At 41.0% G+C, this 15376-nt stretch overlaps 1 protein-coding gene across 5 annotated transcripts in view; it reads left to right on the top strand.

Moving 5' to 3' along the window:
- arhgap23a (Rho GTPase activating protein 23a) overlaps positions 1-15376 on the top strand; it is a 121744-nt gene that overhangs the window by 86038 nt on the left and 20330 nt on the right. For 4 of the 5 annotated variants that reach the window (XM_036589322.1, XM_036589320.1, XM_036589319.1 and 1 more), the window contains one exon: positions 1899-3594. In XM_036589322.1, coding sequence (XP_036445215.1) covers positions 1899-3594 — 1696 coding nt within the window. The remainder of the gene's footprint in view (positions 1-1898; positions 3595-15376) is intronic. The other variant, XM_036589321.1, reaches the window with a different exon arrangement.

The following is a 15376-nucleotide window of genomic DNA, read 5'->3' as shown; positions in this document are numbered from 1 at the left end:
AGAAAATTATTTCACGAGACTCACAGATGGTACAGTTCTTTCATATAAGAAGGTCACAACAAACAATGATGCAAACAAACAAAGATACAAATTTAAATAATTAATAAACCACAATAGTCCCTTAAAACACAAGAGTCAACAGTGATGAATTATTATTATTTGGATGGACGTGTACTGTCAGAACGATAATACTGTTTCTTTAGGTCACATCTTTGCCAATGTCTTTTATTGTGTAGATATCAACTGTTGTGCTGTGTCATAGATGTGTGTTGCTGGTTGTTTTTCTTTTGTTGTTTATTTTGTGTATTTCTACATTGGAGATGTTGCTACATTGGGGGATTGGCTATGTGATACCTACAGTCTGTGCAATTGGACAATTGGAGTGGGATAAGTTACGATATTGATTAAGCACACTGCAAAAATAACTGGTTTCATTTAGATTGGGAAGCTGACATCTTCATTCAAATATAGAACAGTTTTTTTTTCACCGTCGCCTGAAGCAGTTTGTTTCACATTTGTGCTTCTGAACTTGCAGTGGTTTTGCTTCAGGCCTTTTTTTGCAGTCGTGCATGGACTACATTGGCGGTTATGGTGTTTGCAGTAGATACAACCCTGGAAATAAGTATGTGCAGTGATTAGTGGGCAATATGGCAAGAATATAACATCAATATATATAACAGAATATCACAATACGTCAAGACATTTTAACGATACAAGATATGCATCACAATATCTTGTTTTTAAAAGGTGTAAAAAGTTGGAACAGACAAAATACACCAGTGTTTGTACATTTAAAACTGCTAAGAAAACTAGGAATACAATTATTTTTATTCAGTGTTTCACATAATGCACTAAACTGAATTAAACAAGACTAATTATCCTCTCTTTGTAATCAACCATGCAGTTGTTCAGGGTTCTTTAAGTACTGACGATATACACAGTATGCTCAGACATAGTACATCAGGTAACATAGCATAAACGTAGTCATATTTCTCACCTCCGACAGTGATTCCCTATGTTGTGGCCATGTTTTGAAAGTAAAGTTAAGTGCTAGCAACATTTTTAAGAACATTTAGAAGTAACAAGTTAAAGTTCTGCTCTGTAAGAGTCAAAGCTTGTAGGGTTGTGTAAACACCCCTATTAGTGTTTGTGTTGGAGTCTAATGGAGTGCAGCGCTGGTATGTTTTAGCGTAGGCGGGTGAGGCATGCATCGTTTGTATTCATCACATTCAGTGATGACTGTGCACACCTGCTGACTGAGGAGTTTTTCTAAAAGCATCCAAATTCTTACCCAATCTGATAGGTGTCCCATTCTGAAACAGCTTTATTTCATTCCTTTACAAACCTGCAGTGTGGCTTCATTATCAAGAATGGAATCAGTGTTTTCAGTCGTTTCAATCATACTGGAGTTTTTAATGATATAAAGCCAGTCTGGTTGTAGATACACCCTGAAAACCTGGGATTGTTTTCATTTCAGCTTGGAAATAAATAACAGAAACTTTCAGAATTTTGAGATATTTCAAACAAAGAAAAGTTAGAGTGAGAATAATTAATTAAACAAGTTGTATTAAGTTAAAAAAGAATGCAAACGAGTGGTCTCAGACTTTTGATCCCACTGTACATACATTAAATTATTCTAATATGCCTGTGCAACTGCAAGTGTATATATTTCTGTACAGAAAGCTAAAGAGCTGTATTTGATTCTACAACGAAAAGCTGTATAGCATCAAGAATGAGGTTTGATTGATGATTGTCGATCAATCAGCTGATTACAGTTCATTATTTATCATTGAAAAGCACCTATTGATGTTTGTATGTCACAAGTGATTCCAGACTTTTGAATGTTAATGTATTCCCTGTTCCTTTATCTCTCTTTATCTTCTCTTTCTGTTTTGCAGGCGTACTCACAAGATGCCTACCTGAGAGGGAACGAGCCGTTTAAAGGAGGGGCCCAGAATCTTCCACCGCCACCTCCTCTCTGCTACCCCCCACGTTCTAAATCCCAGCCTCCCCCAAGTCATACCTCCTGCCCTGTCCCTTCTCGAGCCCAAATGGGGCAGAACCAGCTGGACAACTGGAGCCGCTGGCCCGGCTCCTCCTCCTCTGGCCCATCCCCACCACTTGACAACCGGACCACTGTCCCTGCCCCTGGTACTGTCTGGGCTGCAGAGGGACGTGGCTGTGACCCAGGGGGCCACAGTAGCCCCGCCCATCGGACCGAGGAGATTCGGTACGGCATGACCGAGAGGAGCCAGCAGGCGGTGGGACAGATGAGGGGACGCTCGTATTCGTCATCTTCTTCCTCAGGGGGGGCCTTAACAAGCCCGCTGCACCACGGTCACTATGGTAACCAAGGTGTTGCTCCTGCATCGGGATGGGGCAGCCCACCACAGCCTACTCCTACACCCCCATCCAGCCGCAATGAACGCACCCAACAAGCCCTTAGCAACTGGTACTACAGCCAGATGAGCGAGCGGGAGCGGGAACGCCCCAGCATCCGCTCACTTCACCCACGGCAGCGCAGCTTTTCGCAGGACCGTCTAGGGGAGCTGAACCGAACAAGACGGGCCCAGAGGGCAGATTTCCCCCACAGTGCCTCTCAGGACACCCTGCTTCACTTGCAGCAGCCAGGGTCTGGGCCCCGCACCCACTGGCAGGGAGAGAACGCCGCTGTTTCGGCTTATAACCGTGCAAGATCTGAAAACCTGCTCAGAACTCGGTACGGACATTCAGGACGCTCGCTAGAGGCTCTGGACCGAGTGCCCAGTGTGCTCTCTCCACATCAGGAGAGGCCAGCCTGGGGCAGCCAGCAGACCCAATCCAGGGCTGAGGCTTTCCAGAGACAGGGTGGCCACTACAGCCCAGCACAGACACCCCCTACTGTCCGGCGCGCTCAGGCATCCCAACAACATTTGGCTCAACACGAGCAGCACCGGATGCAACACACACCTCAGCACCAAAACCTCACACACTTGCCCCAGCACTCCACGCACGCCTCTCAATCGCAGCAGGCTGTGCCTCAGACCCGCCGCCTACCATCCTGCCAGAGCCTGGACGAACAGCCAATGTCAATGGGCTACCGCAGCTACAGCCCTTCCTTCAACCGCAAAACAGGACGCATACTGCAGCAGGCGCACTCCTTCCGGGACCCGTCCTACACGGGCCCTCACCTCAGCTGGACACCCACACCCAAGACCAGCCCTCCGGAGGGTGTAGCCCTGCCTCCTGCCCCATCCCCTGCACCCACTACCAGCTCCGCCACACCCACGCCCCCTGAAGGGCAGGACAGAACTCACCGACCAACCAATCACGAAAGAGGGGGTGGGGAAACGGAAGATGTGCAAGCGCAGGTACAGGAAGTGGTGCTAAGACAGAAGCCACCAATGGGACGAAGAGGTGGCAACACAAACCGTCACCCGCATTATGCCTTGGCTCTTGACGACAGCGACCCACTCCTTTTCACGTCTGACCCCACGTCTGACCCCACGGAAGCCCCACCGAAAGGCGAGAGTTCCATCTCCCAGCGACGCGCCAATGGTAATCTAGCACCACTGTCTGTGGAGGATGACTCGCTGGCCTCTATCCCCTTTATCGGTGAGCTTCTCTTCTTCTTCACCTGCTGTGCTTCCTCTTCCAAAAGTCATCCTCCATTTATTTGTTCCCAGCTGATTCTATTCTTTTGCTTTTCATATTAAAACCTCGTAACTCTGGTTTTTTGTTCTTGTTTTTTTTTGTTGTTGTTTAGCATATCATTTGAAAACACCAGCTGCTCTTTACATTGTAGGTTCACAAAAAATGAAACAATAGAAACAGATCAGACTTACTTTTGCACTAAAATCTTGTTACTTTCAATCTGTTTTACACTTACCCCAGATGTAGTTGATGAGCCAAGACATGTTTGGAGTCCAAATTTTGTTGAACTGGATCTGCAGGGCTAACACTGCTAACAAACACTAAAACTCAGTAGACACACAAATAGCCCAGATCTTTTGTGTAAATATATCCCCAAAACCTCTCTTAACCTGCTCAAGCTGAATCCAGATCTTTATTGAAGTCTTGCATACTTCATAGAAGAGGAATTCCACCAATTTCAACATTTCTGCATAATTACATTATTTAGATTTACAGTTTAGTTTTACACCTTGATTTAAAATGCTCTGTTCTAGAGAAACTTGCCATGTCAGAATGTGTCTTAAAGGTTTTGATGAAAAATAGTCTCACAGCCAGTTATTACTTGAAATGGCTACGAATGCACTGATTGATCCCAGTGATATTGATTTTTTATAGTTTTAAGAGAAGAATTTTGCCCAAAACATATATTTTTTAATACATTCACAGTGAAATGGTACATTCAGGGCATTGAAAAGGCAAAATAGTCCCCAAAGAAAACTTATTTTTCAGATTTAGCACTCTACCATCATTAACATTATACATTATAGCTAGGTTCACTGGTCATTTTGTATAGTAAACAAAATGGTTATATTTGCATTGTAAACATGGCAACCCCCTGGTTCCTATCACTGCCACCATCTGTGGTTTATGACTAAATCTGATTTGATAAGCTTCTCTACGATAAACCATTTCATGTCAGTCCGCTCTGAATGACTGCAAAGTCTGAATAATGCAGAAATTTAGGAAAAAATCTGTGGAATTCCCTTTAACAACATTTTTTTCAATCTGATATTGTTATTGTTTCAGAGATACGAGGTTTCCAACATCTCTTCCTCCACCTGCACCTCTGTTCTTGTATATCTCTCCACTCTTTTATTCCTGTTGGGTGTCTTTATCCACTTCATTTCATTATCATCTCCCGTGCCTTGATGTTATTTTATATGTCCTCTGATCTCTTCCTTCTTCAGTGCCATTCATTTCTCTTCCAGGCAGAGAAACAGTTTATATTTCAATTCTATTTATGTGTCGACTTGTCTTTCAGTTTGGAGGGAAGTTACTGATACTTCTGAGCTTAGTTGTGCTGTACGACTCATTGTAAAAGCACACAGACGGACACTCACGAGTGTACATTTCTTTGGCGCATAGTTGCAGGAAAAGCTGATGAAGTGGCCAGACGCTTTTAAAATTAGACTGAGGGGAATGCTGGAGAATGACTCGTCATAACAGCTCACAACCCCGCTGGCCCTGCTGTTCATTTCCTCTGTCTGTGTACCTGTATGGGCGTATGTTTGTGTTTGCTTGTGTTGGGTAACAGGGGTCTGCCACGGTGATGAACTGTGGCTGAATCAGACTCACCAGGCTTAGACACTCCTCTGGCCTTTATCACTGAAACTTTTAATCACCAACAAGAAATTAAGGTAACAGGTACATCCAGATTCTGTTTTACGGAAGTGGAAGGCTTTAGGATCACTGATCACTTGTGAGAAACTCATCAGACCTGTTCAAGATATTTGCTAATAGTTAACCCTTAGAGTAGCAGTTATCGCTGGCAATAACAAAACGATTGTGTAATTTAATGTTAATCCTTTAGCTTGTGAAAGTGTCAAACTATTCCATACTGCATAGAGGTGGGTGATATGGAAAAAAAAGCGTGATACACAATACATATCACATCCCTTTTTCTTAGGTTTGTCGTGAAAGACTGCCTATAACAATTTTTATTAAATGTTTCACATGCTGCACTGCATCAAATATAATTAAATAGGACTAATTATGCTCTTTAAATATTGAAACATGCAGTTTGTCAGTGCTTTTTAAGTACTGATGCTATCCACAATATGCTAAGAAAGCATACTGTTACATAATTTAACACATTTTGTCATATTACCCACGCTTAGTACCACATTGGTGTTCATAGGTAGAATGGGATTTATTGTATGATGAATTGAATTTAATGAAAAGTGACATGAAAATTAGTATGTAATGTCCTGTTTTGCGGAAAGAAACTAATTCATAACATTTTCTGCTGATATTAGCGCAAAACCGATACCTATCAATTTCATCCCTAGTAATTCACTATGTAATTAAGTGTGTAATTAGAAGGGGTGGGAAAAGTAATTGTTTCTTAGACGCATCGTGATTCTCTTAAAAAAGATTCTGAATCAATTCACAAAATGTCATTTTCTGTATGCTCTGCATTTTCACTTCTGTGAAACAAACTGCAATGCACCCAGAACCTTTAAAGCGCACTCTCAACATGAATGCTCAAAGAACCCTTTGCAGGATTAAAGGATTCTTTGCATGATCTAAGGCTCTTCAGATTGATGAAGAATGCACTGTAGATGGTTCTATATAGAACTTTTTGGAAAAGGGTTCTATATAGAACCCAAAAAGGTTCTTCTATTGTTACACGCTTAACATCCTAATAATAGAAGAACTCTTTTGGGTTTTATAGAGAACTCTTTTCAAAAAGGTTCTACATAAAACCATCCACAGCGCATTCTTCATCAATCTGAAGAACGCTTTCATAACCCAAAGAACCCTTCAATCGTGCAAAGTGTTCTTTGAGCGTTCATGGTTCTTTATAGAACCATTTTCTTTACTAAAGAACCCTTGAAGAACTATCTTATCTTTTTAAAGTGTGTAGGATACTTTAAAAGGGGGCTAAACATTTTAGAGGGCTAAACATTCTGACAACCGATAAAATCAGTTGTTTAAATTTTCTATTTATATTATAGATCTCACTTTTATTTTAGCCTGTATTGCTGTCTTGTAGTTGAAGCTGCACTCTCTGGTGGAAGTGTTTAATCACACACAACGTGCAGAAAAACATTTTGCAACGTCAGGTGTGCTTCGGACCCCTTCCCCGAGGGGATGAATCTGAAGATTGCAAGTATGTTGAAAGAGCATTCAAAGAGAACTCAGTCTAAACTTGGTGAAGGACGTGTCTTCTGAGGATGTGGTTATCTACTGTTGTCATCATATCTTCATCAGTGTGATGCTGAATTTGCATTTGGGACCTAAACATCTAGCCAGCTCTTCTTTTTGAGACTGTGCGTGTGACGTTAATACATAAAGACGTATGATGTGGTCTGAAAAATTTGTGACCTGAATTAATTATTTGAATTAAATAATTATTTCAGGGTTTTACAGCATCTGCAGACCATATTTTAGTGTGTTTTTTCCTCTCCTGATTCAGTAATGCTGCTTCTTCCAATTTTAACAAAACATACACAGTCTTACATAGTGCTCCTTTAAACAGTGAGGGCCTCATATTGAGCATCTGTTTGATCCATCACCGGGAGATCAAGTACCCCTGGTGCCGAGACCAAAAGGTGCTAAGTATGTCGATAACACCGCGGGCCGATATATCGCCCGGGCCCTGGTCCCTAGAGATTCCCACCCCTGATAATAAGGTAATTACTTTTGAGTAGCGTAGAAAAATGACAGTAATAACTCTCATCTTTTACGAGTGAATTCAGCTGATCATTGTAGGCGTATGAGCAGAGTGAGGGGCAGAACGTATGTGTATGTGTGTTTGCTTTAGCCTGTAGCTTGCCACGGTCATGTCCCAGCACGCCTGCTACTAAAGAGGAGTGCGAGAGCAGAAGGAGATTTGGAAATAAAATGGCTGGCAAAATGCGAAGCATTCAAAACAGCGGAAATAAAAGCAGCAGATTGACACGCTCCGTCACAATTGCATGCACACACTCAACTCGGTGTGAGGACTAAAAACCTCTTCACCTCCTTTCGAGAACACAACAATGTTATGAATGTACACAGTCTGACACAGATAAGCTGACTAACAAGTATGCTAGAGGTTTGCCAGGCTTAAAAGACACTTATTCTGTCTTAATGTAAAAACATTTCATGTGTTTTTTTTTTTCTTCCTCGTCGTGTGAGTCACTCTTCTGGTGTTACTAACTGTTAGCATAATTACACAAAGAGCCAGAGGAGCCTGAACCTTACGTGTGGAGGTACAGCCTGCTTCATTTAGCTTTAAACACACACCCAGCGCAGACAAACACACAGGACAACAATGCCCTGCAGCACTGCTTACAACTGCTTTGGCTGACACATACCTGCATAACACGGTGCAGAGGTCTGGACTTGGAGCCTGTGCCTGTTGTAAAAGGACACTTGCCAAAATGAAAAATGTAACCGCTAAGTAATCAGTACATTTGTTGTGAATATGTCTACTTGCCTCATTCAGTAGTGCAGCAGAAGTATCCAGAGTGAGACGTTCTGATTTTAAAAACTAGGTCAGAGGTCGGCAACCCAAATGTTAGGAAGAGCCATTTTGTCCTTTCAATAAAAATCGACTTGGGAGCCACAACATTTAATGTCCATATACCACTTTGGCTGTAAATATGTCTCAGTATGTGCTGATGTACTTTTATAGGCTAAAACTATAACATATACAAAAACTCAGACTTACTTTGCTCTGCTTTAAGCTTTAGCTCAGCTATTTCTTGCATCTCGCATTTTCCAAAAGTAGAATAGTTTCTTATGATTTTTTATGAGGCTGTAGTCGCTTCTCATTCAGCAGCTTCTTGTTCTAATTTTCTCATTCCACCTTAAATGGTACCTGAGGCGCCAGAATGCACCTGCTGGACCATTTAAGGTGGAATGGGAGATTTCGAACAAGAAGCTGGTGAATGAGAAGCGACTTCAGCCTCGCAACTTTCTAGTGTTTGACAGTTTCTCGTTGCAGATTAAATGTATCAGGAGACCAGCTGGAGTGATTATAAATGCAAATAAGTACATTTGTCTCCAAATTGTCAGTGTTCGTCTTAAATCTTTCTCTTTGCCTTTTTGTTAACTACTAGCTAGGCGAGATTGTTGTCTGCGTTGCAGTCTGCACATCTGCACACCAATCTTCAGCATTAAAGGGTGAAGTAGCAGTTATAGGCTACATTAACTCCAGCTTTAAAGACCATTTATTGTTAAAACTGTGTTAGAACGATCAGCAGAGCTTTATTTTACTGAAAAGGAGGATTATTTTAGTTTTACTTAAAAATCTGTTTCTGCTGTGGAGCCACAACAGGGCAGTAAAAGAGCCGCACATTGCCAACCCCTGGACTAAGGAATCCCCCTTCTGATTATGTATCTTGAAGGTGGAGGGAACTACTACTGCTTTGGTGAGGATTTTGGGAGTGGGTTTTTTTTTTGTTTTTGTGGGTTTTTTTAGCTGGCAAATGCAGACGGAAGACAGATAGTGTTAGTCATAATGAGCCGAATATCTGATTGCAGTAACTGTCTTTAGATCATCGTTACAATGGAGAGAATTACTCAGATAACAATTGGTTTGTCAGGTGAGGAGGATAACAAGCTGATTATGCTTCACCAGGTACTGCGGTCTTGTGTCAGCAACTGCATCTTGACCAAACAATTTAGAACAAAATTAAAGTTTGCACTGAGTTTTATCACGGTGCAATTACCTTCAAATTCTGCTGCAAGAACATATCATATTGTGAAAACCACAGGAGATCAAAGTGACAAAAGCACAATACAAATCGTATCATAAAATCCATGATACTTATTGCATCATAAAAACTACAGTACATACAGCATTGCGAAAACCACAGTACATGTAATGTCATAAACACCACTGTACATATGATAACTTGACAACTGACTAATTTTGATATCCGAGTAACCGTAAAAACCACAACATGCATATGAATCATAAAAATACAGTATATTATATATATATATATATATACCACAAAAAAAAGTGTTATATTGTAAAAAACACAGTGCGTCGTATCATGAAAAGGACAAATTTTGATATTCAAGTATCTGTAAAGAACCACAATACATATCATACTGCAAAACTCAATGTATTGTAAACAACATAGTACATATCATATAGTGAAAACTACAATAGACATATTGTAAGAAACGCAATACATATCATATCAAAAGGCCATAATACATATCATAATGAAAAAACACTATACATATTGTATTAAAGAAAAACACAACACGTATCACATCATTACACCCCTAGTATCAAAGTAAAGGATATTTAAGAACCGAGGTTGAAAAGCAGAGATAGGGGCGGGTGCATAGATAATATAGAAACATCTACAAGCATTCACGTTTGCAAGCTGGGGCATGTTGGAGCGCTGAGAATGAACCAAAAGAGAACACACACACACACGCACACACACACACACACACACACTCACACACACACTCTAATCTGATCCGTGGGCAGTTGGGTAACTGTGTGTTTGGATGCTGTTCTGCTGTTCTGTTATCTGTAAATCTCCAGATCTGCAGATCTTCGGAGAGGACACAGGAGAGCTTATGTGTTGATAGAGTATGATTAGCCTCAGTGCCACTACTGACATACTAATGTGAACCAGTGCTTTGCTCTGTTTGCAAATACTGGGCCAAATCAGTGGAGCGTGGATTTATCCTGGTCTTCAGCAGACTGCTTTGCATAAATGAATGTACTCCAGATTCACAGACATAGACAGTCCTAAATAGGATTGTTAGCTGACATTGTAGTTTAAGTTGAGACTAGGCTTAATTCATGTCCACAAAACCAGCCAAAAGTGTCCCCAGTCTGATGGGTCTGCACTTCTGATTTCCTAATACAGTGGTTCTTCATTACACAGACATCCTGAGCAGGCAGATTTTGTTGGCTTTGTTTTTTGGGTTCCCCTAAATGGAATACAGAATAGCACTGAAATGCCGAGGGCTCTGACTCTGAGCAGTGGTTGAGCTGAATGAGGGCTCTTAGTGTCAGCAGGTTCATATTCATTGCAGGCATGAACAATGCTTCATCTTTAACAGAAGGACAGAAATTGCCCACTGGAGGCTTAGAGAGAAGGCCGTTTGGCCATTTCTGTAGAAGCTGAATTCTGAAGATACTCAATGTCTTCACTCTGCTTACAGAGCCTGAACTATAGTTCTGTACTTTAGTTAGGCTGCAAAATCTGGAACTGTACCAGCTGTAGACTTCAGACTATATACATGTAACTGCCAGCTGCCACTCACAGGTTAAATCCAGTGTGGATTTGCTGCAACACTGTCCATTTGAAGATGCATTATACTGCAATGTTGCTGATAGTCCATTATATTGTTATGAAATATTGTGATATACTTCCAGTATATTCCACTTTGGTATGAGTGATGGCCTCCAAGATAAAGCACAGTGGGTTTTATGACCAGTGGTTATAAATATAGCTATGATCAGGTATCTCAGCTATCCTTCTGAAAGAGATAGAAAGTGTTGGGAAAGGAAAAAAGAGAAGAGACAGAAACCAACAAACAAACATACAAATAAATAAATAAAGTTTTGGGAAACAAGAATAAGAAGTGAAAGAAAAAAGAAAGAAAGAAGCAAACAAGCAAACAAAGATAAAGTGTTGGGAATCGAGAATAAGAAAGGGAAAAAAATTAGAAAGAAAGAAAAGAAAGAAAGTAAAAAAGACAGAAAGAACCACTGACTTAGGAAAATCATCAGCAATGTGTAGATGTTGCAAAACTCTGCTGTCTCCATTTTTGTTGTTTTTCAGTTTTTGACAAAATTGTACCCTCTCTAATTAATAGTTAACTCCTTTTCACAGTTAATCAGTTAATCTTTTAACGAGTTAATCTGATTTATGGAGTTATAGGGACAAAATATTTCATTTGATCAAATTGATAAAAATATCCTATTTGATTTCCATTCTGGCCATTAGGGGGCCTGCAGGAAGTGTTTAATAAATTGATGTATTTTCATGTATGATTTGGTGATAAGGTACTGTACTAGTCGGCTCTGTTAATGTGGCATGGAGGAATAGGGTATGAGGGAAAAGGGAGCAGAAAGTGGAAGAGGGGGTGGGGCACTGGGGTTTTTGGGGTGAGGGGTGACACACACACACATAACCGGACACAATCAACACACTCAGCTCTTTCTGCCCTCAATAGTGCCATTGTGTCATGCCTAGAAAGAGGAGGGGGTCTTCATACTCACACTTCACACACACATGCATACAAATTCCACCATAGTCAGATACAGGAGGACCCGTAAACCGTGTCCCTCACAAACTTCTGATGTGTCTTTGTTCTCGTGCACTCCCTGTCCCCTTGTCCCTCTCTTCACTTTCCATCAACCCTGCTCTCCTTCCTATCCACTTCCAGCTTGTCTTACTTTGTTGTGAGACACTGTGGTGTTTTTATGTCTCTGCTGGAGACAGTTTTCCTTCATGTCCAGTGTCTCCTTGTTTCAGTGTCTCTCTGTTAATGAGTTTTAAAAAGTATGATGAGAAATGTGAAGATAAAGTTGTAAAGCATATGGTCTGTAGGTTAATGATGCAGCCTTTCCATATCTCTCTGCTTGTGTGTGTGTGTGTGTGTGTGTGTGTGTGTGAGAGAGAGAGAGAGAGAGTGTGAGAGAGAGAAAGAGAGAGAAAGCTCTGGCTGCAGTAATAAGCGCCTTTGTTAAACCCACAGTGCAGCTATTTCTGCCAGTGGCTGGAAAACAGGCCCAGATTCTACATCCCAGATTGGGAATGTTTCCACCCCTGCTCCACGAAAGAGAGAGAGAGACAGCGAGAAAGAGAGAGAAGAAAAGGGAGAAAAGAAGAAGAGATGAGAGAGACAGACAGAGAAACACAGACATAGGAAGAGAAGAGATAGAGAGATTTATTAGAAGAGAGAGAGAAGGAAGAGAAGAGGCAGAGACAGAGGAAAAAAAATAAAAAAGGGGCAGAGAGAGAGAGAGTTTGGGAATGATTACACTGTGCTCTGGCTCCTTGTCCACCTCCAGAAGCGAGTATGAAAGGATTGTGCATCTGCAGAGAGTTAACAGAGTGTTGTGATGAAAGAGAGAGAGAGCGCGACAGGGGCAAAGAAAGAAAGACAGAAAGACAGAAAGAAAGAAAGAAAGAAAGAAAGAAAGAAAGAAAGAAAGAAAGGTGTTGTGAAAGGAAAAACAGAAGGGACAGAAAGAAGCAAACAAACAAAAACAAGCAGTGCTGAGAAATAAGAATAAGAATGGGAAGGAGGGCAGAAAGAAAGGAAGTGCTGGAAAGGAGAAAAAGAAAGTACAGAAAGAAAGAGAGTGTGGGTTGGGGGAATAAGAGAAGGGACAGAAAGATTATATCTTGTTGTTCCTGTTCTCACATAGGATAAAATCATCAGAAATCATTTTGAGTTATTTGAGAACCAAAGGGATCAGAACACAGAAAGAAAGGAAAAAAAGAAAGAAAGAAAGAAAGAAAGAAAGAACACTGAGAATAAAAAAAGAAAGAAACTGAGGAAGAAATAAAGCAAAGAAAGAAATGATAGCGGTGATTCTGCTCAGAGGGGCCATGTGAAGATGTGCACCTGCTGAAGATGAAAATAAGGGAAATAAAGCAAAACAGATGAAGGGGGATCAGAAATCGAGAGAGAGAATGAGAGAGATGGAGTGGGCAGAGATGACAGAGAAACGAGGGGAAAAGAAGGTATATGAAAGGAACACAAGCACTGAGGATGTTGTAAAACACTGGGTGGCCTGACAGAATAAACCGGCAATAGGAAGAAGATAAAGAGCCCACCTGAGTTAACTCTCAGCACTCATTCCACTTCACTGCTGAATCACTGTGTTGTTTCTCTTCAGTCGTCTACACTTAACCTCAGAGTTGCTTGTTCACCTACTTTAAAAAGCGAGCTGAGCTTCATTCATTCTCCTCTTTGTACGTACTGTCTATGCATTTATCCTGATAAAGTTATGGTGCGACTCGTGTCTCTTGGAATAGAGATTCTTGCAGTATCTCCAGGTGCTTTGTTTCGCTTTGGCTTCCACTGATGGCACATTTTGTTAGTCTGGATTGATTAGACAGTCTGTTAAATGACTAGATGAAGAAGAAGAATAGGCTTTATTTGTGTAGCACCTTTCATACATATACTGCAGCCCAAAGTGCCTCACAAGGGGATAGTTTGGGCCGTTACGGGAACAGTTTAAAACAGAAAGGAAAAGAGAGAGAGAGACCACAATTAGTGAGAAAACACCCTGTGTTCGAGGAACACTTCTCTGATTGTATGTAGTAATGGCAGTGTTCTTCTGCCACCTGCTGGTGTGGAACAGTACTGCTGTTGTTGCTGAGACGTCTCAAGTATTAACCTGACTGTCTTCTCTGAACCGGCTGCTTTACTGGGAGAATGAGAGAAGGATGTTGTGCTGATGAAGAGTAAGCACAAGCTTGTCCTCTGACAGAGCTGATTTTTCCTGATTAGAGGTCCTGGAGGAACTGAAAGCAGAAGCAATCAGTGAAGGTGTAAGAGGGCATTGTCACTCCAGTATAAAGAGGCGTTTGTGTTGAGTTTGGGTTGTGGGGGGTGAATTTAAGATGAGACATGTTGTTTTTTGTCAGGTGTTTTATGTCTATGAAATGCTGTCAAGGCAGGGTTTTTATATATTGATTTAAATGTGAAATAATGGAATTAAATGTGAAGCAAGTCACTGGTGTTAAAACTGAAAGCAGTTACGTTTCTGCAACAACAGAGTCACACACACATACACTGATGCCTTCAGAAAAGAACTGAAACCTTCAGTTAATACAAAGAGAGCTCACACATCTCACTTCCACATCCAGTACGTTTCTCATGGAGGTCGAAGACTCAGGTATGAGTGTAAGCTGTTTTGCTTAATCTTTCTTCACCAATTATTTGCTTTTTTAAGGGAAACTTTTTTTGCAACATAATTCAGACATTGCGATGTGAACAGACTCATTCAGAGTGGTCTAATGTAAAATGGTGCGTTGTTGAGAAATATTCCTCAGATTTCTTTACAGTGGTGGTGATAGGAACCAGGAGTTGTGACGTCTATAACACAAGTATAGCCATTTTATAGACTCTTGAAGCTACACGTGTCCTCTGAGTTTCTGTATGTAATGTTGGTGATGGTAAATTAGTGTTTCAAGGCCAAACCCTTCTTTCAGAACTAAAATAGTGTCTCAGGCATCAGGCAGCATATTCAGAACCATTTCATGTAGAAGCTTTTTGTGATGTAGAGCAGGGGCACCCAAACCTTTTGTCTTGGGGGACCAAATGGCAATGTGTGTGGTGGTCCAAGTTGAAAGTTGCTTGAAAGTTTGTTAACCCTGAATTTTCCCTGAACCCTGAAAACTGAATTTTCTGTATTTCTGCATAAATGTGACCTAAAAAATCCTCAGATTTTCACACAAGTCCTAAAAGTAGATAAAGAGAACCAAATTAAATAAATGAGACAAAAATTAGGCTTGATCATTTATTTATTGCGGAAAATGATCTTATATTACATATCTATGAGAGGCAAAAGTATGTGAACCTTTGCTTTCAGTATCTGGCGTGACCCCCCTGTGCTGCAATAACTGCAACTAAACGTAACAGTTACTAACGGTAACTGTTAATTAGTCCTGCACATCAGCTTGGTGGAATTTTAGCCCATTCCTCTGTACAAAACAGCTATATGTCCATTATGTTGGAGGGTTTCCTTCCATGAACTGCTTCCTTCCACAAAATT

Source organism: Colossoma macropomum, unplaced genomic scaffold (assembly GCF_904425465.1).
Source record: "Colossoma macropomum unplaced genomic scaffold, Colossoma_macropomum, whole genome shotgun sequence".
NCBI lineage: Eukaryota > Metazoa > Chordata > Actinopteri > Characiformes > Serrasalmidae > Colossoma > Colossoma macropomum.
Note: the sequence above shows the minus strand (reverse complement) of the source record. Positions and strands in the feature narration are given on the sequence as shown.